At 38.1% G+C, this 23,765-nt stretch overlaps 1 protein-coding gene across 1 annotated transcript in view; it reads right to left on the bottom strand.

Annotated features, from left to right (window-relative positions):
- Nucleotides 1-23,765, bottom strand: part of SMARCA4 (SWI/SNF related, matrix associated, actin dependent regulator of chromatin, subfamily a, member 4) — a 92,477-nt gene that overhangs the window by 27,154 nt on the left and 41,558 nt on the right. Inside the window, exons 7-22 of the mRNA XM_015813278.1 lie at nt 21,348-21,474; nt 19,864-20,037; nt 17,824-17,997; nt 17,549-17,716; nt 17,054-17,104; nt 13,786-13,916; nt 12,173-12,230; nt 11,010-11,128; nt 9,030-9,180; nt 8,723-8,886; nt 7,620-7,686; nt 6,822-6,932; nt 5,495-5,737; nt 4,392-4,505; nt 3,324-3,431; nt 2,161-2,247 (exon numbers count right to left, since the gene is read on the bottom strand). Coding sequence (XP_015668764.1) covers nt 2,161-2,247; nt 3,324-3,431; nt 4,392-4,505; nt 5,495-5,737; nt 6,822-6,932; nt 7,620-7,686; nt 8,723-8,886; nt 9,030-9,180; nt 11,010-11,128; nt 12,173-12,230; nt 13,786-13,916; nt 17,054-17,104; nt 17,549-17,716; nt 17,824-17,997; nt 19,864-20,037; nt 21,348-21,474 — 2,047 coding nt within the window. The remainder of the gene's footprint in view (nt 1-2,160; nt 2,248-3,323; nt 3,432-4,391; nt 4,506-5,494; nt 5,738-6,821; nt 6,933-7,619; nt 7,687-8,722; nt 8,887-9,029; nt 9,181-11,009; nt 11,129-12,172; nt 12,231-13,785; nt 13,917-17,053; nt 17,105-17,548; nt 17,717-17,823; nt 17,998-19,863; nt 20,038-21,347; nt 21,475-23,765) is intronic.

Raw genomic sequence — 23,765 nt, 5'->3', positions numbered from 1 at the left:
GCTTCCAGGCAGGGAAAGTCCTCGACTTATGACCGGTTGGGTAGTCCTCGACTTACGACAGGTTTAGTCCTCGACTTACGACCGGTTGGGGTCACGGCATTAAAAAGGTTGAGAACCACTGCTTTAAATGGTGTATATACAATACTACATTGAGTAATCTTGGAATAAATCTGGAGCAAGGAGGAAAGTCATGAATTATGATATTCTAGAAAGCTTCAGCCAATAAAAGAAACTGAAGATTTCTCTTTTTCCTTGCAGAGTTTCATACATATCAGTTTGGACAACAGAGTACAATGCCTACTTTTTAGATGCCAGGTGGGGAGAAAAAGGATAGACAACCGGTACAAATATTCCTTGAGAGCTATTTGCTTCAGGATTTTGGCTGGCCTTGAAGCTTTTACTTTTGAGACTTGCAGCTGAGAAAAAGGAACAGACTTGGGGGCTGCTTATCTCTGTGCCAGAGACGATAATATTATTCTAAAATTGGCCTGTCTGAACTATGAACACAAATACTGACTTTCAGAACTGTATTGTGGAACTATTTTCCTGTAGAAGAAACATACACTATTGCCTGATATGATGGAACACTTTGGATTATAAATCTTGATTGTTAAATAGCCTTTAATGGTTCTTTTTTCTCCCTGGACAGAAAGGATATTTTTCTCATTGGACAGAAAAATTTGAATTTTACTTATATCTGCTTAGGGGAGGTTTAAGAACGGCTAGTTGGTTGGATAAATTTATAAAGGCTACTTACAAAAAATAAAATGGATGTTCCATACTTAGTTCTAAATAGTAAAAAATCATCCTTAACATCTGTCTCCAGAAGCCTCAGTTTGCCATATCACCAAGAAAATACTGATGAACCACAGAAAGAAATTCTCTCCATGTTGAAATTAATACAAGAAACAATTGCTTTAGCTCGTGATGAGATTAAAAATAACACAAAAGAGATAAAAGAACAATTTTCTAATTTAAATCTACAAACTCAGAAAATAACTATAGAGAAGGAACCAGCAACCCAGAAAATAGAAGGAAAACTAGAGAATGCTGACACAAACATTGAGGATCTAAAGGAAGAAACTAATGACCAGACTCAGATAAATGAAGACTTAGAAGACACAACGATAATATTGGAAATGGAAAATACATTTTACAAACCAAGGTTTCAGAACATACTGGAGGATAAGGAAGGAGAGCTAAAATAAACCCGTTAACAGAACTTTGGGGAACTGGAGAAGGAGGGAGGCTGTTTAATGAATATCAACAGGCTAGTTCTTCCAAAAATACTTTAACTAAATTGTTTCTCTTGTCTCAAATAATATACACAAAAATAGAGGAAGAATTATTTGATTATCCAAATGCACTGACTTGGAAAGTTAGTTGGCAAAGGAAGAAAGCTAGAGTAAGACTGAAGGAAACAGAAGCTTTGATCTATTAGAGGAGATGCTACATTACCAATTAGATGTTTGAATATGGTTAAGAATAGATTGCTAGAAATAGAAGTATTATTATAACCAGATAGATAGGATTTGTAATCAGAATATCATATCTTGGTATGAAAAGGGAAATAAGAATATGCTAAGAACTTTGAATAAGGGAAGCTTTTGGTTACCCAAATATAACTTGTTCTGAAGTTATAAATGATTGGGATATTTTGAACATGGATGGGGAATTAAAATTTAAAAAAGTGAAAATAGGATATAGATTGAATAAATGGATATTGGGTGCAAATGCTATTAAGATATGCTTTGGTTAGAAAAGATATTCTAAACTGATATTATTGACACTAATTAGAAAAATGTAACAAATGTTGATAGGCAATTGTATATTTACTCACAACAATAAGAATTGTATTTGCTTAATGTGGAAAAATGTCTATTACCAGAAGAAGAGAGGATATACTGGAGGGTGTAATATTGGATTTAGTTTGAAGAAGCTTACATGTACCACGGAATCACTAATGGACTCAGTCATCATGTCATCTATTAGGCACTTGATTGTAAAAATAGAAAATTAATAAAATATTTATAAAAAAACAACAAAAAAAGAAATGGTAGTAATTTATCCACACACGTTCCCATTAAGCCATCCTTCCACACATTTGCTCCAGCACATTTCTCTTTGCCAGTCTCCTCTTTAACAATGCCACATCTTTACCTCTATATGCTGAAACATATATGGATGGTTGCAGATCTTCCGCAGCTGCATAATAGTGTTCATGAGCGTTTTTGTACCACCTTTGCCCTGCAAGAAAAAGTGTGAAAAATATTGAAGAAGGCAAACTATTTATAGCAGAAGTCCCCAACCTTTTGGGCACCAGTGACCGGTTCCATGGAGAAAGGTTTTTCCACGGACCAGAAGGTGCGTGGTTTTGTGTGCTGACCGCATCTTGCGGATGGGGCTTTGTTTGTTTGTGTGGACCGGTTGCTGGCATGCCACGGATCGGTACTGGTCCACAGACTGGGGGTTGGGGACCCCTGATTTATACCACACCTACATTGCCATGGGCCTCTTTCTTCTACACTGTTCAAACCACAGAGCAAATGTTGGACAGTTCTAGCTATATGTGTAGGACAACGAAAAAGGAACCAGACATGGGACATTCAATGTATTAAGCTTCGTTTCTGCAAAAGTTTTTTGTTTTAGGGTTGTCTTGTTTTGCTATTATTTGGGTGCGGCTGAAGTTCTCATCACATAAACTAAGCACATGAAGTATTTGAGGAAGGTGTATAAATCTGTATTAATTTTTTTATGGTCCACAAATTTCTTCTAAGAATCTCTTATCATATTGCACTCTCTATCCAGAAACATCATTTGAAAGGGATTTCATGGAGGATCTCAAAGAATGAATGCTACAGCCGGAGAACCCAACCACTTCAAATGTGGGGGCAAATGAATGTTTTAACCACTGTGCTTTAAAATACTGTTATGATCAGAAATTAATGATTTGTACATCAATGGGTGCTATTACTAATCTAAATATTTGGTTGCATTTGACTATGCCTCATTCTGACTATCTATGGAACACTCCACATATTAGAAACTTAAACCTCCCATGCTGGCTCCATTTTCTATCTGCTGTCCCTTTCCAGGATGGGATCACAAGCCTATTTATCTAATGTGGAGTCCCTCTGTGAACTAGCTGAAGCCAGCCATCAAAGACCCAACCATTATGTCCTGTCTTGAGCTCCAAAAAAGAAGTAATCTGACTGGTTGGGGATGCTGAAAGTTGTAGTCCAGTACAGGAAGATAATAAATCAGTCCAACAAAAGAATGCCCACTCTTTTTTCACAGTAGGGTAAAAAATCTGTTCTCCAAACCTTTTTGTCTTTTTCAGATCCATCTGTAAGCAGCACTCCCTTTGCTTGCATGTGCCTATAAAGCACTCTTTGTAATGCAGACATATCACACTTAATAACATATTCTACCTGTTTGGAAGAGAGAAGGCACATGGATTCATTAAAGTGCAAACTGTTTTTATACTGCATGGAATCCAACATTATGCTGGTGGTTGACATTTGGGGCTTCTTCAAATTTTTGATATATTTAAGCAGCTCCTTTAAAATTGATTTGGTTAGGGATGTAGCTTTGTTGTAGAGAACAGTGCAATACCGCATACAAATACATAAGGGGTAGTTTGTCACATGACAACATCATGAAGTATGTTTTGGTATTCTGATATATAGTAATGTCCTTTAATGTCTATGGTCAAAGAGATCTAAAATTTTGGAGGGGTGTCGTTATACGTATCAGATGCTTCTGACTTCTCCATCTTAAATCTCTTATGAAAATATAGATCATTAAGCCAATAAAGTCTTCCTCTACTTCTTGCAGATGTATACAGAAAAGCAGGAATGCATTTGTTGAAAATGAGACGTCAAACATTTATCGGCAGAACCCTGACTCTTTTGGTGCCACTATTAACTGGATTCTATGTAGACACTTGCCAGCAAAAAAGCCCCAACCTTGCTGGCAGAGAAATCAAATGCACACGAAGGGGCTGCTCACCTCTGACATCCTTAGCAGCAATCTTTTTGTGTGTCCCCCCCCCCCGCCTACTTACACAAAGACCAGAACCAACAATCCATCTAGCCTGGCAATATTCTTCATCCTTCCAGATCCAGGTCCTTCTCAGCACTGCTATTCTAAGCCTTTTTTAAAATGGGCATTGAGTAGTAATGAACACCAACTCTTCTATTAAGTCATGTGCCTTCTTGAATATCACATCCTAAGCAACCAGACACTTTTCCTGACCAACAGAATCTTTTCTAAGAAAATGAAATGGCAGCTATCAGATTCCAAAGGGATCAACAATGATAAGACACTATTTCCATGAGCCAAACAGATTCCAGAAAGAATTTGGAATAGTCTCTGGTGTATATAATTACCTTTTCAGGTAGCTGCGCTTCTACTTCCTTCTTTAATCTTCTCAGTAGGAAGGGGCGCAAAACTTTGTGCAAACGACGGATAATTAGAATAGTTTCTTCCTCATTCAAATCCACCTGTAATCAAAACACACACAAATTCAAGGAAACACCAATATTTAAAATATCTTTCTCCAGTAACAATAGAAAACTATAGGAATACTTTTAACATGCTGAATAAGAGAAAAATCTATCATTATAGATCCACACTTATAAAAAACAAAATATTATTTCTTTGATTCCTCTCCAGCTTTCTAAACTCAACATATTGCCTACAACAATGAATGACCAATTAATTTCTGGGAGAGGTTGTGTCAAGCCAGATTAGAACTATGGGCTAATATGAGTAAGAAGTGCCTAATGTACCAGCAAACATCTCCATCTGATATAGCTGGCTTTGGTTGGCTTTACTGGGACCAGGTAGAATACAGATATGATAAACAAATAGATCCTACCCATAATTCATTTAGCATTCTAGGTGAAACATAAACTTGAGTTTGTATCTGAGAAAGTATTGAAGTCAAATATAAGGAACATTTTATTTGAGTAGAATCCATGCTTAACACTGAAAAAAAATGATTAAAATATTTAGTTTATGTAGCTGCTTTGGGTAACTATGGTAGCACAACCAGGTGAGAACATCCAATCTTGTTAACAGTAATGTTAAAATTCTTTAAATTTAAATTGTCTGAATTCAGACAATTCAAGTACATTTGATCCTTTAAGAGAGGGTAATCTTCTCACAAAAAAATCAACAATCTGTTCAGAAACAAAACTCTTAAAAAAAAAAAACCTCAATCATAAAATCCCAAGATTTGGGCAATGCTATACTTTACTACTATAATCAGATTATTTGGAGTTATGCACATAGGTTATTATGGTACACTGAGGAATCCACCACAAAGAGTAAGCAAAATCTGTTAAGTGGAACAGACAACCTTGCACACAAGAGAGTGAAATGTCTGAGGTAGACTGCCATTGTTCAGACAGAACCCACTGGAGGGTTGTGCAGAGCTTCACAAGGCCTTGACTGAAGAACAGAATTAGATGTTTCTTTCAGCACTTACCTTTTCTCCAGTCATGGCAAACGGAGCATTAAACCACTGTTCAAATGTGCTACAACTCTTGAAGATAGTTGGAAGGAGGAAATTGAGCAGAGCCCATAATTCTGGTAGCTTATTTTGTAGTGGAGTTCCTGTCAGCAGCAAACGACGAGGGGCTACGTAGTGTGTATTCAGAACCTGGGTTAGCTTGCAATGGTGATTCTTCATCCGGTGACCTTCATCAACAATCATGTACTTCCAACGAATCTGACAATACCAGTTGGCAGCTGTAAGGATTTGCCTGAATTCCAGAATATAAGCTTCTTCCCCCAGGACATATTCTCATTTAAAGACATAGACTATTGAGTTAGGTTGCTACTGATTTTGGCTTTAAAATGTTATTAAGTAAACTATATATTCTGAGAGGAGTGAAATAGGAATCCTCAACTTGCCATTTAATTTCTATGTTCTGTATCACAGATGCTACCACAAATATTAAACAAGGAAAAATAAAATCATCTCATTTATACAGACTATAGCGAAACACTATTTTTAGAATAACTCATTTAACTCAAACTCATAAAGATTATTCATTTATTATTTGGTAGATTTGGGGACTGGCAAACAACCACAGTTCCACAGTTTGCCAAAACTAGGCTTAGTTGAGAGGTCACATGATCCTTGAATTTAATCACAGTCATGAAATTGTGAATCAGTTATTACAAACCAATCTTTGAAAAATTGTTGGAATGCTGCTAAACAACCTGCAGAAAATCAGCAGACGCACCCCCAACACACACATTCACATATTCCACCCACTTCCTGCCTCCTCCCACCCCCAAACTGGTAATAGCCTGAAGTAAAATAAAATCTGCTTGATTCCTGATGATTAGACAAACATGCCCATGTTATTCTCTTGGTAACAACATGGAATTGATTTGCCATTGATCTCTTTCAGGATGTTTTCACAACTTCACAGGCTAAACTTTAAGCACTCAAAGTACATATAAAATATATTGACATTTAGGACTGGGGCACAAATCATGCTTCCATGTGTAACCCATAGACAATGTATATTAATCTGTTTTCTTATTGCTGGCTGTCATCGTTCTATGATTGTATATTTATATATTTATGTATTTTTCTGTTGTTCTAAATCAATGTTTGTCAAAATTTTGCAACTCCCCCCCCCACCCCCGCAGTCAGCATGGGAGTTTAGGTCCACATATCTTAAACTTGCCAAGTTTGAAAAACACTGTTCTAAATCAATTTCTTCTCAGTTGCCTTTTAAGAAAAAAATATATAAATAGAACCCCATAAATAAAAGAATATAGGACCAGGGAAATCTCACTTTTGCAAGAATGTGTTTATCTTTGATGATATATTCATATGTAGTAAGCAAAACATTAAACTTTCCACTTCGAAGCTGAGGTACAAATGCCCGTCTTGCAGCTGGAGAGCCCTAAAAAAAGCACACACACAAACATCTAAACATATGTTTTGACATTTAATCTATGCTCTTTATTGCATGTATGACCATGAAATGAATTGATCGATCTACTTTATAAACTTTCCACACGACAGGTAAACAAATCAGTAGCCCAGAGAAGGGCAAGGAATTAAACTTCACAGAGGTTTTTGTAGATGACCAGGCTGAGCACGAGGGAGGGGTCAAACGAACTCTAAGTCATGAATCCCTGAGCAACCGCAAGAGATCTAAGTCTAGCGCACTCTGAATGCCTCTCTTATCTTCAGCACATTTCCCTTAACGACCAGTTGGCCCGATTCTTGTAAAGAGATTAAGCTTGAATTAAATATTTATACTCATTTGAACTGCCTGAATCTTGTAATTTCCTGGGCACTTGACAATTTTGGAAAGAGGAATAAGCTTTGTGGGGCTGGCTAAACAGTTTGAGAAACAGAAACATGAAAAATAAAAAAAGAATGGAAAATCTGAGGAGAAAAGGGAAGCAGAGATCAGGAAATAAAAAGCTGATTGGAGGTGGAAGATCTGATGAAGATATTCAGCCCTTACACAGGGGTGATACAGCAATGAGATACTTTTATCCATTACATCCAAGGACAGAGGATAGCATTAAAAACTTCAGATCATGAAAGAGTGTATGAAAATATCAATTTTTATACTTACCTTATATGAGACTTTAACCACAGAAGGAGCCCACTTATCAAATTCATAGGCCCAATTTGATAGAGTTCTAAACAGAAAAGAGTGAAAATTCCATTTTATAAGTTATCTTCTCATTTCTTTCAAGAATTAAAAGTTAAATCTCATAACCATATGTTTAATGAATAAAAACTGCACCCAAATTTTATGTACTTATTTTAAATTAATAATTTATTTCAATAGAAGATGGAAAAAGATGAATATCAGTAAATAAATAAAAGGTTTACAATTATAAAACTTAAAACTCATTATTTAATTAATTAAGGTATACAACTAAGTTAATTATATCATTTTAAGAAATAACTAAAAACTCTATAAAGCTATAAACATAAAAGTTAATATTGGCTTCACCATTATTTGTCATTCTTCCAAAAAGAAGCAACTTTTTAGAAGTGTAACACAAACTTGTAGTCATATCTGCTGACTGATCAGATGAAACCTATCAGTGCCATACTTTTTTTCCATACAGCTGCTTTTATTTAACTAAATGAATTAAATTATTTCACTCCTACAAAATTAATGTACATTAAATAACTATATGAAACACAAATGATTAAGTTATTTAAAATCTTTGATTGCCAATTCTTGATAGTTAAAATCCTTATGGCATTTCAAGTAAAGCATTAGTTCAAAGGGTTTTTATTTCTCAAAGGTTTTACCCACCCCCTTTCTAACTGTGTCATTTAAAAAACAATAACACTTGAATGGGGCAGTCAAGTCAGGGGTAGGCTTCTCAACCAGTCAGTGAACACCACAATGTGTAATGCCTGAACCAAACTTGTAAATTTACTCATTTGTAATAAAAATACTCAGACATTTGTTGCTGTTATTGTTAAACTTTGTTTTCTTTTTATTGCCCGCTCTCTGGAACTGTTACTGCAGCACATCACATGCTGCTTTTGTTGCCCTGGATGTTTCAGTCACGTGTGCTTTATTTATTTTAAAGCTTTATTTATTTTTCCTATTAAATGGCATCCCACTAACACTTCAATCAGTACACAGTAGCAGTGCTTTTTCACAGATACAGAAGGTTCAAAGTTGCCCACCTGTCTTCGAGGTATACTTACGACAGAGGTACTATAATGAGGAAGGGTCCGTTGATTCGTTTGTGCTCCATGAGGTATGTAATTAAAGCAATGGTCTGGATTGTCTTACCCAGGCCCATTTCGTCGGCCAGGATACCATTGAGATTATTATTGTACAGTGATACCAGCCACTCTAAACCTTTGATCTGTGGGCAGGAAAAAGAAACACAAAAGACATTACAGGGCCTACAGAGAGAAAATTGTGGTCTTGTTCTACAGAGCAGCTCAAAATACTGATTTCCACATCCAGGCAAAGCCAAGCGGTAAGGACGTACTCTCTGACTCTTACCTGATACTGTTTGAGGACACCATTCACCATGAGGGATGACTGTTTGTCTACCCTTTCAGTGACTGCATGAGCCACAGCATAGTAAGACTGCAACCCCCTTGCCAGGGCTTGAGACACACCATACTCGTCATCAACATCTTGCTTGGCGTTCCTATGAAAAGGTTTCAAGGGAATGAGAAAGGTAGAACAGGAGTGTTAACCTTACTGGCAGTACAACTGCTATCTTAGGGGAATTCAAAGGAGATTACCGTAATTCTTGCTAGGTGTGGGGGAGCAGAAACCCTCCCCCCACAAGAATTGACTTATCTTTTGGGGTTTGTGTATGTATGTTCTTTTTTGGGAAATACTTACAGTTTGAAAAAAACACTTGACAAAACATCCCTCCTTGCTACTATTTATTTTAGGGGCAGAGCTGTGGAGGTTTACATTCTCTAGTTTAGTTCTGAGGCTTCACTTTCTTAGAAAAATTCTGTTTGGGCTTTTGGACAACTGGGAGCTCAGACCTGCTCTGGATTCATCGTCTCCTGTTTGGAATGGATAGGACTAAAGTTCTAGCTTTTGGAAAGGCAAAGGGGTGCCAATAACATAATGGGGAATGCAAAAGCTAAATTCTGTATCACACTATTGATTCTTTCTTTCAGGATCATTCAAGAATCTGTTTCCCTTCTGGGTGATTGATTGGAATCTCCAGTGAAGTTGCCTGGCTCCAGGCTGATTGTGCCTGGAACTTCTGTGTAATACCTAAAGCCAGGAATATTTCCCATCACTGTCTACTAGAGTCTTCCTTCCTTCCTTTTTGCAGAAAGGCCTGGGGAAGAACCAGAGAATTCAGATGGTCTTGGTGGGAGCTGCTCTACTTCTAGGAAGCAAAGCTTGGTCCTTGTTGCTAGGCGGCACATGTTCTCCTTATGGTAACCATGGAACCATTAAAGAGTGGCAGCCAGAATGGAATTTTTTTTCCTTGTTCTCTTCAAGCCTTCCCAAATTAACAATGCTTTATTATGCATAATTACATAATTGTTTTTATTTATTATTGGTTGCTAAGGAGGGTTGCTATCAGGAGAAAGAAGGCGTCTATAATCAGGAACAGCTCTAATTTCAGAACCTAGGATCCATAGCAGCATCTATTTCTGCATTAATATGAAGATAAAGAAGAAGAGCAATGCCTGGGGTAGTGCCTTTTTTAACTGCTACCCTACTACAGTACTAGAGTAACTATGCAATTTGGCTTAGCCATTTTGCTACTCTTTTGCAACATAGAATCAAAGAGGGGGCTAGATAAGCTACCTTATCTCTTTCTTTTTCTGCCATTTTGTATTTTGCCGGGCTGTAATATATAATATAATATAATTCAAGATGGACAGTATTTAATATTTATTTGCTACGTACAGTATATGTAGGGATGTGAGTCTATGCATATGTTGTTCATAGTATGTTTAGGTGTGCGTCATGTATGTGTTTCACTTTGAGAGCGGGCAACTAAATTTCATTTTTGATGTGTGCCGTTGTGCCCCCAGTAAAAAAAAAATGACAATGAAGGTTATCTTATCTTATCTTATCTAATCCCCTAGGGCAGAGGTCCCCAACCTTTTGGGCACCAGGGACTGGTTCCGTGGAGAGAGGTTTTTCCATGGACAGGAGGGTGCGTGGTTTTGTGTGCTGCCTGCATCCAGTGAATGGGCTTTGCTTGTTTATGCAGACCGACTGCTGGCATGCTGTGGCCCAGTAGTGGCCACGGGCTGGGGGTTGGGGACCCCTGCCCTAGGGACTCTTCCCCCTAGGGAACCAAAGGGAAGACAAACCCCCCCAAGGGGCTTCCAATTTTATTCTTCCCAAGGCAGAAAATGGGTCTTTTCCAGTGTGAGCTGCCCTCCTTCACTTAGGAGAGATGTTCCATATGCATCCACCTTCCTTTTTCACCTCTATTTAAAGAAAATGCCAAAAGAAGCAGCTGATAGAAAAACACCATATGAGTCTTACTCAATAATGTGCCTTGCATCCACTTCTGATACATCATCACTGTCTGGATCTGGAATCTTTTTCTTCTCCTCTACAGGCAGAGCAGACTGAGCAGGCTGAGGTTGTTCTTCTTCTTCCTCCTGCCACAAACCAAAGCAACTTAATGTAACTTACAATATCTTGGCACTGAAGGATCACCCCATTGGTTCTGATCATTTGCCCTCTCCACCCGGTCCCCTCAAGATGTTAGCAGCAGCAGCAGCAACAACAACAACAAAAAAAAGGGGGGGGCTGCAGGGCTATCCATTCCCTTTAAATTTTTCTTTTTAAGCTGCCTGTTATAAGAATTTTCTAACATTTGGTCCCTGGATATACATGTTTTCTTCTTTCCACATCATCTTTTGTGGCATTTTTAGACAGAAAACCTGCAAAAATAGGAACCATCCAATTGTAAGTTACCGGTATCTCAAAAAAATTCTGAGAGTTTTTGGATGAAGATTGGGGTAAAAACTGAGAACAGTTCAAATCACTTCAGTTCCTCACTATGCAACCATTAACCAAATCAAAGGGGAAACGCTTTACATAAACAATAATAAAGCATTAAATGACTGCATTAGAAGCAATATAGTCTTAATTAAGAAATCAGACTGCAGAAAGATTTATACCATTATATTCTCACAGAAAAGGATGTATCTTAAAAAAAAAAATTGTGTGTGTGTGTCTATCTTTTGTGATTAGAGATACAGATAGACAATCAATACAGGCTCTCTGCACTGTTTTTGCTTAAAGGTTCAGCTATGTTTACTAGAATGTTGTTTCTCCTTTACTCATTTCCCATGTGTAACTGCTCACATGCATCTCCACTTATAATGGTCCAATGCAAGGAGAAGAATTACTCACTGGAGATACAGTTTAATTTTGCTGGACTGATTTATACTGTACTGAAGTGAAAACAGCAAAATTTAATGGGAAATAGGAACCGTTAATTAAGTTCTGTTTTCCTGATGATAAGACAAGATGACAAGAAGGCCCTATCTGAAAATAAGTAAGATTAGATAAAATACATCAAATGGTTCTTAACAAAATTCTTTTTAATGCAGGATAAAAGATGCTTCAAATATAGCACATATGTCTGATTTTGATCTAAAACAGATCAAATGGATCAACAGAACATTCCTCCTCACCTCTTCTTCCTCCTCTGATCCACTTTCTTCGCTGTCAGATCTTGGTGCTACTTCATATCTATTTAAATAATTGTGAAATTGTGAATTACTATAGAGAAATACCTCTGATAAGCCAAGTCAGTTAGAATCACTCCTTCCTTCAGAATCATTGGGAAACTGGGAGAAAGATGAAGGAAGAAGGAAGGAAAAAGAAAGTCTCTCTCTCTCTCTCTCTCTCTCTCTCTGTTGTGGGGAAAATAGGAGGAGGAAGGAGATATAATTTGCTTCCTTGAGTTATTTATTATTTTTACAATAAAGGTGGGATTAAAAGACAGCAAAGTTTCAGTTCACAGTGTGCACATGGACAAATGTAGAACTGTATTATAGGAACACTTTCAAATAGTGTTTTGCAAAAAAAAACCCCACAGAAAATAAACTATTTCTGAACATTTCTGGCATTGTGGGAGAGGGGCGGGGGTGCTGCAAACAAACGGAGGTGGCGCTCAGCTTGAGGGAGCCCCACCATTGCCACTCCGGCCTAATGCCTAACAGGCAGTTTGGCTGCCCCCAAGCTGGGCGCCATGTCCGTTTCCCTGCTGCAACACTGCCTGCAATGCCAGAAGCCGCTCTGGCCTTGTCTACATGCCCCCCATGCCCCCTGCAATTGCAGGAACCAAGCCAGCCTTGCCGTTCACCTGTTGCCCCTTCCCACAACGTCAGAAGCCATGCCAGCCTTGCTCCTCCTCCCCTTTTGCGTTGGAGCTGACTGAGTTGCGAGCAAAGCTGTCTTTGTGAAGCCCCCTTGAGGTGCCCCTCCCTCCCTTTCTGTTCCCCCCAACACACTCTTACCTGTCTCCCCCCCAGTGGCCCCCGCAGCTTCTATTTCCGCCGCCATTCCCCCTCCCTTCAGTCCTGGTGACAGAGATCAACAAGGGCCCAAAACATGCGGAGCAGTCACAGTACTTTTTAAAAAAAACTTGCATCGCACGCTGCCCCCCCCCACAGCCCCTGCAATTGCCCATCGCCAATCACACACTGCCCCCGCAGCACCAAGGCTTCTGCCTGCCACCTGATTGCCTGGGGGTTATTTGTCCTGTGCAGCCAAAGGGCCAGGTCAAATGGTCTCTGGGCGAATGGGCAGGGACAAAGGGCGAGGTGTGGAGGGCCAGGGCTGTGGAGAATGGCCATGGAAGGGCCAGCGGAGGAGGAAAACTGACATTATGGGCTGAGATGGGTGGCTGGGGATGAAGGAGGCGCTGCCAAGGGTCTGTGCCTAAATGTCCTAAACCACCGTCGTCATGTGTTTGTGAGCTTCCTCTTCACTTGGAAAGTTTAAGAGCTCTTATTCATCCCCGAATTTGTCTAATCCCTTTTGAAAATCTAAAGTCTGGTAAACTGAAGTGCTAGCTTGCCTTGATAACAGGCTAGCTTGCTGAGACTCCAGACACAGAGTCCATTGCAACTTCAGCAAGTTCTCTAGCAACACATACAGGCTACAGTCTTCACAAGCTTGAGGGCACCTACCCCAGAGCATTGCTACGATTATTATTTTTTTTTAAAAATGCACAGAATAGACATATTGCATGTCACTTTTCTTGAGGAAAATATAACAATGAATTCTGCAAGCAACTTACCCAGGATTCATTTCTAACCAGGTATCCAGCTGTCCAGCCTTTGGGGCATCTGTGCCAGTAAGAATTTTCCCACTTTCAACATGAATCACTTTCACAGGGAGGTCACTCATTTGGCTGGTTTCATCTAAAGGCTGAAGAAATACAATAACATATTAAAAATGTATTTTTCACATAAAGTATGATTCTAAAATATCTCATCAGTAGAGAAATAATAATTGGTATAGATTGCAATATTTATTTAAATATTTATTTAATCTTTAATAAAACAAAGATGGAATCTTTTGATCTCCTCCTTGGTCAGAAATACCTAAATGGTTTCAATTAACTGCAATTTAAGTTGTTTAGTTCAAAAGAAATGACAAAAAGAAAAAGGAATCCTCAGAAACCATGACTGAATCTGAAAGGTTTATAACAGAACATTCAGAACACCTGCTAGGGTTTATTCATAAGTTGTTACCAAAATATGATTCAGAAGCAAAGATTAAATGATTAAATGGATGCACAATTTAAACAGGGCAATTGATATGCAACAGTGGGACTATCAGTGGAAAACAAATATCAAATTTACTATTAGGAGAAATTCATACTAGGCGAAAACAGATGCACAATATTTTTGTTGGCTTATTATACCAGTGTTGATTGCCAAAATAGATATTTCTTTAAAAACTGTTGCAAATGCAATAATCAGGTTGGATAATGTTTTCTTGCTTTTTGGCAATATCACAAAATTGAACAATTCTGGAAGATGTTTCATCATAGGATGCTCCTTCTGGAAAGGAACAGCTTTATACTTCGTTTCTTTCTGGAAATACACACAATTTCTTTCTTAGAAGAATGGCAGGTTACATTATGGGAGTATTAATGTCAAAGTAACTTTGTATTTAAAAAACAAGTCTGATCCTGAATTTAAATCAACCTAGAAACCATTTATTGATTATAATTCTGCATACAACATCAGGCTTTAAAATACCAGATTTTTTTGCCCATTCTATAGCAAATGTTTGCCTGGTTCATTATAATACAGCCAGATTTTCTGATCTTAGAGAGAAAATTCTATTATTGCTTATTCTGACTGATGTTTTTTTTTATAATATGGGCTGCCATATTAATTAATTTCTTTATTAATTAAAAGTTTTCTTAATTAATTAAAAACTGCAATACCCAAAAATAAGATTGTCAGTGGTTTTGTTATTACAAAATATTGACTGGATTTAATAATGATTTAAAAGTGCTCAATATATATTTTTATATACAGTATTACTGTCACTTTAATACAGCACTTTTATTATTTTAGCTTTTTTCTTGGCTATGTTTCCAAATATCTGTTAAAGTAATTTTTAAAAGAATAAAATGCATCTAGAAGAGGAAGCAGAGGGGAAAAATGGCATTGCTTAAGTGTAATTGTAAACCCAAAGGTGCTTTTTCCAAGAGGCAACTGGACTTTCTTGTTTTTCTTTGAAGATATTTTGCTTCTCATCCACAAAACTTCTTCAGCTCTGACTGGAAGGTGGGGAATGTCCTTGCAGACAGTTGGTCATTTGCATTATTTTAGAGAGTCGTTGAAGCCACCTGGAGATTTATTTGTGTTGTCAGGGTCACCTGAGTAGTACAAATGTGTGTGGAGCCTTCTTGACTGCAGGATGTTTTCTGTCCTGTGTCCTTTTGTTGTTGAAGACAGGCGCAGGCTGTTGGGGATGAGTCTGCAAATGGTTCCTTTAGTCTGCAATGTTTTCTGGAAATCTGTTCATATTCCTGCACCATTCGAAGGATGTTCATCCCAAAGTGCATAGCTAAATGTCTATGGAGATTCTCAGTCATCCAGATCATGGTCGTCCCAAAGGTGCTTTATCCCCGCCATCCAATCAGAGCTGAAAAGCTGATGAGAAGCGAAATGTCTTCAAAACAAAAAAAAAACAAGGAAGTCCAGTTGCCTCCTGAAAAAGCACCTTTGGGACAATCTTGACCTGGATGACTGAGAATCTCCATAGACATGTAACTGTGAACAAACAAACAAACAAACAAAAGGTAAGCCCTTTTTGTCCTCTGAAGCTGTCTCCAACTCCAAGGTTCTATTGGTAAAATTTGGGAGCAGAGTGCAAACCTTAATACATCTTTGTTAAGTGAGGAGTTATCATGATAATCAGTCATTTTTAGAACATGTCTTAAGTATTAAGAATACAACTTTAGCAGGGCAAACTAGATCCAGGAGAGTTCAGTAGAGCTTATGCCTATGAAGGTGGGAGACTAATACAGTTGCAATCTTATGAAAAAATGGACTTCCAGATGGACAGTTCCTAATATTGCTATATGAAATGTGGCTCTTCCATCTTTCCTTCCTTAAGATACTTTTTTTTACTGTCCATATGGGTTGGATAAAGCAATGGGACAGCAGCACAGGTTACACTAGATAAACACTAGACAACAGTGTTTGATCAAATAAAAATCTATCTTTAACATAGGACCAATACTTACCCATACAACTGAACAGACATTAAAAACACTGCCTGGCTAAGCTGGTACAGAGGGTACCCTATCACTTAAAAGTGGCTCATGACTTTCACTAACCATATCCAACCTGTAAGCCCTTAAAAAACAGATTAATCGGATTAACAATTGACTGCCTCAGAAATGTTCCTACGGTAGTTAAGTGTATTATGGGTTCTGTTCCAATCAGTGTGTTTATTTGCATCTATAGATATTTGCAAGCAGGTGCAAATGTTCTTTTCTACCTTAGACTTTTTATACCACCTTTGTTCCAGGAATTCACAGTGGCATCCACAGCCCTCTTTCCAGTTTTCCCCCCCCCATAATAACTCTTGTGAAGTAGGCTAGATTAAGAGAGAATGAGTGGCCCAAACTCACACATTGAATACCACCTTCCCTCTATCTGGCAATGTGTAACTGGGAAGTCCTATTTGTTAAAGCCACTATTTGTGCTTATAATGCTGATGAGTTGATGAAGCATCACAGTTTTTGTCAGAATACAGTAATTTCTAACTGACAGGATATTCATGATAGAAACTGGACTAGAAAATATGTATTCCTATGAGAAACCTTTAGGAGAATCCACCAATGGGTGAAACTTTGATCCACCAATTGCAGCCTCTAAAACAATTTTCAACACCAGCTGCTTGCATCAGTGCATTCCAATTGCTAGTCCAAATAAAAGCAGTTTCCCAACCATAAGAAAGCAAGTACTCATTGTGCAATAAAATCCATACACATGTTTATAGCCACAATTAAATTGGTTCGGGGGGGGGGATCTTACTTCACCATCGGGTCCAATTGCTGGGGTCTGTCCTTCCGCAACCTCAGCCTTCTAAAAGAAATGAAGATCAATGGAGAGAAGTATTTTAAAACAGAGAAGTATCTGAAAGGCATTTAGGTTACTTTTTCCAGTTTTAATGCACAAAGAACCAACATTTTCATTCTAACATTAATTTAGATATTTGGACTTCTATATCATAAATGTAGAGAGGTTTATTTAAATATATTATTTTCATTTTGAAGTGCTCTGGTTCAGTTTTCTAATAAACTTTGGAGGCGGGCAATGCAGCATCGGGTGACACCACAGTTTAATGACTTCTCAAATAAAAATATAAGAGGTATCATTAAACATGGCACAAATCTCATGGGAACCGAATTTTGCATGAAATGACTCTGTTTTCTCGTATGAGATCTCAAGACAATTTCAGCCCCTGGAAGACTGACATGGGACACATCTCAAATCAAAGGTTTACGCAGGTTGATTTGACTCATTTACCTTCTTTTTCTTCTTCTTCTTTTTCTCCTTTGCCACCTGTGCAGCCTTGTGCTGTCTCACCAGTTCTGTGAGGTTGGCCACATATTCATCTGTCTGCTGAAGCAGGTAGGCTAAGCGTTTATCTTTCTTTTGATCAATAAGCTTTCGGTACCCTTCTTCATCCTCAGCCTGTAAAATACACAGACTCAAGCTATAATTTTTTAAAATTATACTGGGACCATTCATGTAAATGATCAGTCAGATTCATTCTATGCAGGGAAATGAAAAAGCCATACCATCAACCGGCGCATTCTCTCCTTCTCAATTCTCTCGTTCTCCTTCTTTTGTTCTCGCTCAGTATTCGCATGATAGGTGGCCACAGCCTTTGTCAGCTTCTGAATCTTGCCGGTGACTGATCGATGGTATTCTTTGAAATCCTTGGCATGCTGGAGAATGCTGTTGAGATACTCCTAAAAAAAAAGAACAGTAATAGAAAATGGCTTAATGAATGAGCCATAAATGGGTTAGGGCAGTATTTCTCAACCTCAGCAACTTTTAAGCTGTGTGGCTTTCAACTCCCATAATTCCACAGCCATCATGGGTGACTGGGGAATTTTGGGAACAAGTCCACACAGTTTAAAATTGCTGAGATTACACTGGGTTAGAGCTTGTTTGTATCACAAGCATGTATCAATAATTACACATAAGCTTCATGAAGGTGTTAAAACCTGATTATACTGTAGGTCAGCAGTTGCCAACATTCTGAAAAACTGTTGCAAAATGTTATCAGCTCCAGGGGTCAAGACTAGCTTCAGGGCATCCAAAAGGAATCTTTGTGTTTGTTTCTGCTTTCTTTCTGGCTGATTTCCAGAATTTTGGAACTTTCAGACATATGTAGCTCAAGTAGAGGGGACCTTCAGAGGTCCAATATGCAGCAAACTAGCTAGATTCTACTATGAGAAGCAACTCTGGCAAAGGAAGATCTTGCATAAATGGAATATGGATTAAACAAAAACTATGTGTAATAAATCAAGTGCTGTCTGTAACTGATCAGGGCTTAGCCCTTTGCTTCCTGCTCATCACTTGCAGATTATGGAGAAACAAGGCAGTTCTCTTCATATTTATTGCCAAGCGCAAGCTTGATGAATACAACTTTTATTGTTATTTTTTAAAATGTTATCCATTTATTGTATCTGTTAATGAGATCAGATGAGACTGCAACTCATTCTTCTTCAGCTTCTTTGTGAAGTAGGAAGTCTTAGCTCTGTCAGAAAACTCCTTTCATCATTTATCATCTCTATATTTGGATTGAGACTACAACACCATCATCTACTTGATGCCTCAACACTCCAAGCAAAGAGCAGAGGTTCCTAGCATGAATGGAATGGAATGCTATGCTCTCTCCTTGCTTTGTGGCCACTTCCCAAACATCATCCTCTCGATGCTGTGTTAGCAGCTATCATTTTAGAACAGCGGAAGTCTTTTCTACATTTCACTCTGAAGCAAGGGGAACAAAACAGTAAGTTACAGTTTAAGAGAAAGGAAACCTACATAAAGCAGGCTAGATACATTAGATGGATCTATATTTTCTGAATGGTGGCCTCTCCAGTTCTCCCACAATCACCCTTCCTTTCCCTATGTTTCCTTATCTCTTCTCTTAACTTCTAATCTTTTCTTTCTTTCTCTATATGAGTTTTCCTCTGCTGACGGTTTTCTTGCTTACCTCTTTATTCAAAAATTTGGAAGGTGTTTCACTGGCCACAGCCTAAGGCACACTTAACTCATTCACGTTTGACAATGGTTAGCTACTGTCCAAATGTACATCTTCATAACCTTTATTTATTCCAACAAGCTAATAATAAATACAATGCATTGATTATTTATCCACTTTGGCATCCTATTACAGGTTGTTTAGCGACTGTTCAAAGTTACCGTGGCATTGAAAAAAATGACTTACAATTGGTCCTCACACTTACGACACCAACAACATCCTCACAGTCACATGAGCAAAATTTGGATGCTTAGCACCAGCCTGAATTTACAATGGTTGCAACATCCCAGGGTCATGCAATTGCCATTTGTGACCTTCCTAGCCAGCTTCCGACAAGCAAAGTCAATGAGGGAAGCCAGATTTGTTTAACAACTGCAAGGTATAGTACTTAACAATTGTAGTGACTCACTTAACAACTGCGGCAAAAAAGGTTGTAAAATCTGGCATGACTCACTTAACAACTGCCTTACTTAATCAATGGAAACTGTGGTCCCGACTGTGGTTGTAAGCTGAGACTATATGAATACGTGCCACTTTTTCAAATTAAAGTAGAAGCAATAGGTACCTGATGTTTTTGCCGGCGTTTTCTTTCTTGTTCAATCTTCTGCTGTTTTTCCAGCTTCTCAGTGATGCGAGCTTCCCGTAGGGATTGCCGTTTGCTACGCTTATATGCCTTAGCATTCAGTGCCGTTTCCAGGGCAGTATCTCTTCTCATACAGACCACGACTTCTTGTCGCAGCTGTGAATCAAAATTTTAAAAGAAAAGTAGATGCCAACTGAGAATAAAGTGGGTTCCAATCAAATGCTTCACTTTCTGTATATGTTGACTAAAACATTTTATGTTGTCTTTATGTATGTTGTGAAATATCGGAATACATGTTAAACTTTAAACATCTGTATACATAAGGATACATAAGCAATGAGAAATACTTCTGAAAAAGAGTTTACTATACCTGACCCATCTCTGAGAACAGTTTTTTTTCTACTGCTTTTCCATAATTTAAATAGTTTTATCTATCCTTATTTTTAAGAGTACTGAATTCTGCCTGGACAATAGAAGCAAAGAAAAACACAACACCCATAGAACTATCCTTCTGAAAAGTAGAACAAGAGTAAGTGTTGCCATGCAACATAAGTCAGAAATATAAAACTGATTCCAAAAATCCATGGAGAAGAGAGATTAACAAAAAGTAGCAATGTGCTGAAACAAGAACACGTCTCAGTTCCAATTCAGTCCCTAAAACAGCACCTAGACATTTATGTGAAACCTGGCATTCTTACTAAACTTGTTACGCTACCGCTATACTCTGGCTGAAAGAACATTTACAGTTAAATATTTTGTGTAATTTACTTTTCCTTTTACTTATTTGTTCTTCTGTTGTACACTACTCAGAGTCACATTATTTGTTTGAATTGGGTGTCTTACAAATCCAATAAAATAAATAAAAGAAGGCTGTTACAGAGAAACCAGCCAACCACTCCAGGATACAGAAGGACTAGACATGCTCTCTAGCTTGAGTTGCAAAGTGGCTTCTTTATCAAAAATTACTTCACTTCTGTCCTTGCCTCCTTGTTTTCTCTAGAGTCACGCTGCTGCAAAGATCTACTTGTGTCAAAATATACCAAAAGCTTAATGAACAAAATGAAAAACAAAACCCTGTTTGCCAGCAGAGCCACTGTGATTCTTTCAGGCATGCCGTTGTTTTCTATATTTGAAGTGCCTGTGAAATTACCTCACCCATTCAGTAGGGATCATTTCAGAGGGCTGAGGTGAAACAGGATGGTCCACTGGCATGTGAAACTGGAGCTCCACTGCAGCAGAAAATTCAGGATCACTCTGTTGCATGAGAACTATCCGCAAAGCCACTTGGCACTTATTTAGGTAAGCTCCATTAAGGAGAGGCGTTTCTATAAGAATTTTATTTAAAGGAAGCTACTCAAGCATAAGTCTCATTTTCTTACAATATATGCAAACTCTGGAGATGACTGATTTAATTTCAGTGTTCAAAGGTGTCCTGAGAAATAAAATTTCAGCAGTGTATCACCTACCTGTCTCTGGAAATTCAGCAATCGTAGGGCTTTAAGTTCAATGGTTGCTTTGGTTCGCAGGTCTCCAGCCAGGGACCCAGGAAGATTTTCAAGTTCTTGGATTCTATGAGCAATGCGAGCCTGTAAACTGCAGACAAGAGATTAAGACACCCAGTGAGCTTTAGCATGAAGGATTGTATACATCAAACAAAAAGATATCCAAGAAATCCAATGCTGATATGTGAAAGCACTTGTTCCCAATATGGTGCCTTAGGAATGATGGGAATTTTAATTCAAAGCATTTGAAGGGCACTGCTTTGAGAAGGTCACACTTAATGCCCAATAGTTAAAGGTAAGACAAGAGACACTAGTTCAGGACTTGGGGGTTCCTTGAATACTTGTGGGTTCCATGAAAGTGTAAGGATCTGCCTCAACTAGATCTCCCAAGAAAGCAGAACTCTTGAAACAGGCATTGTTTCAAAAGGAACTTTTATTGAGAGTTAGTGATAGCAGTAGAGCAAAGCAAGGTCTGAAGATTTCGTGTGTGAAAGATTACATCACAATGCCCATTCAAAACTCCTCTCCCCCAGTGTCCCAACAGTCAGTTTGAATTCCAGCCAATCCATAGGTGCTAAGATGTTTTGAGAGCCCGGCAATTTAGTACTCTCTCGGTTTCGTTTCCCAGTGGTCCCAGGCTCTGCTATCTGGAGTTAAGGCAGATGTTTTCAGACCACATTCCTTTCTCACGGAGGGAGGGCGACTCAAAGAGAAATCAAAACGAATACATCCTCCAGCAAGCAGCCCCCCTCCCACCAGAATAGCAGACCCTGAAAATGATTAAATAAACAGACAAAGCAGTAATAAAATGAAGCAGTAATAAAATGCCAGCAGGTAAAATAGAGGGGTCTGACATACGGCCCCCCTAATAGAACGACAAATCCACCTGGAAAACAGAAAGAGGGAAGAGGAAAAGAGGAATACAAATCCTGACAAATCAGGTTTGTCAGGATAATGAGCATGAAAACATTTAAGTAACCTAGGGGCTTTAACATGTTTCTTACAGACCCACTGGTTCTGCTAGGCAGGAAGATTTTTCCAGGCCATGAGATACTGAGTAGAGCTGTGATGTTTGCAGGAGTCTAAAATGTCTTTAATTTCAAAATGGTGCCCTCTACCTTGATAGGTGATGGAGGAGTAATGGCTGCAGGCACAAGTGTAGGTGTAATTTCAGGCTTCAGCAAACTACAATGGAAAACTGGGTGGATTTGGCATAGACTTTTGTTCTAATTCAACTGCAATTGGATTGATTATGTGTTTAATAGGAAAAGGATTGATGTATTTCGGTCCCAATTCGGCTGTAATGATTGCAAAAACTTGGTGGAAAGGTAAACTTTGTCCCCTATATGAAAAGGTTTTGGTTCTATTCGTTTCTTTATATAATATTTTATTAGTTTTCTACATTTACAATTCATAAGTGCTTAGTAAACAACGTGTTGTCTGGGTCCATTTGTTTTACTTAGTAATACACATTAAATTCCTAATCTCTACCCCGTTTTTCCAGCCATTGATAAAATACATCCCATATTTGAAAATATTCTGTGTCTTCTTTTTCTTTAATCTTCACTGTAAGTCTATCCATTTCTGCACAGTCCAGTACTTTCTTGATTATCTCTTCTTCAGATGGTGTTTCTTCATTTTTCCAATACTGAGCAAATACAATTCTTGCTGCTGTTAATACATGCAACATTAAATATTCACTTTCTTTATCATATTTTCCTGATAATATACCTAATAAAAATAGTTCTTTAAAATCTACAAGTTTTCTTAACATCTTTTCTAGCCAAATATATATTTTTGTCCAAAACGTTTTTGCTTTAGGGCACGTCCATCAAAGATGGTACTACGTGCCTGGTTTTTTATTGTACTTCCAACAGTTACTAGACATGTTTTTAAACATTTTTGCTAATCTCGCAGGTAGTAAGTGCCATCTATAAAACATTTTATATAAATTTTCTTTATTAGCAGTTGCCATTGTCAATTTATAATTTCTTCCCCAAAGATTTTGCCATTTTTCTAATTCTATATTGTGCCCAATTTTTTTTGCCCAAGTTACCAATGTTTCTTTCACTTGTTCATCTTCCATTTTTAAATTTAACAGAAAATTATACAGTTTCTTAATCAGCTTTTCATCTGAAGTCAACAGTATCTGATCAAACATTGTCTGGTCTTTATAAAAAACCATGTGTAAGGACCTACCCCACTTTGCATCTTAAGAAGACAGAACTCTTGGAATATTTCTTCCAATAGGCATCTTTATTAAGAGAAGATGGTTGCAGGCGTTCTAAACAGGACTTGGGGTGAAAGCTTTCCAACTCAAGATTTTAAAGGGGTCCCCCCTTTAGCCACCCCCATCACCCCCTTCTCCCAGAGACAGTCTCA

The sequence above is a fragment of the Protobothrops mucrosquamatus genome, unplaced genomic scaffold (genome assembly GCF_001527695.2).
Source record: "Protobothrops mucrosquamatus isolate PMUCROS unplaced genomic scaffold, P.Mucros_1.0 scaffold150, whole genome shotgun sequence".
In the NCBI taxonomy this organism is placed as follows: Eukaryota; Metazoa; Chordata; class Lepidosauria; order Squamata; family Viperidae; genus Protobothrops; species Protobothrops mucrosquamatus.
The sequence above is the reverse complement of the archived record's forward strand: the minus strand, read 5'-3'. Positions and strand labels throughout refer to the sequence as shown.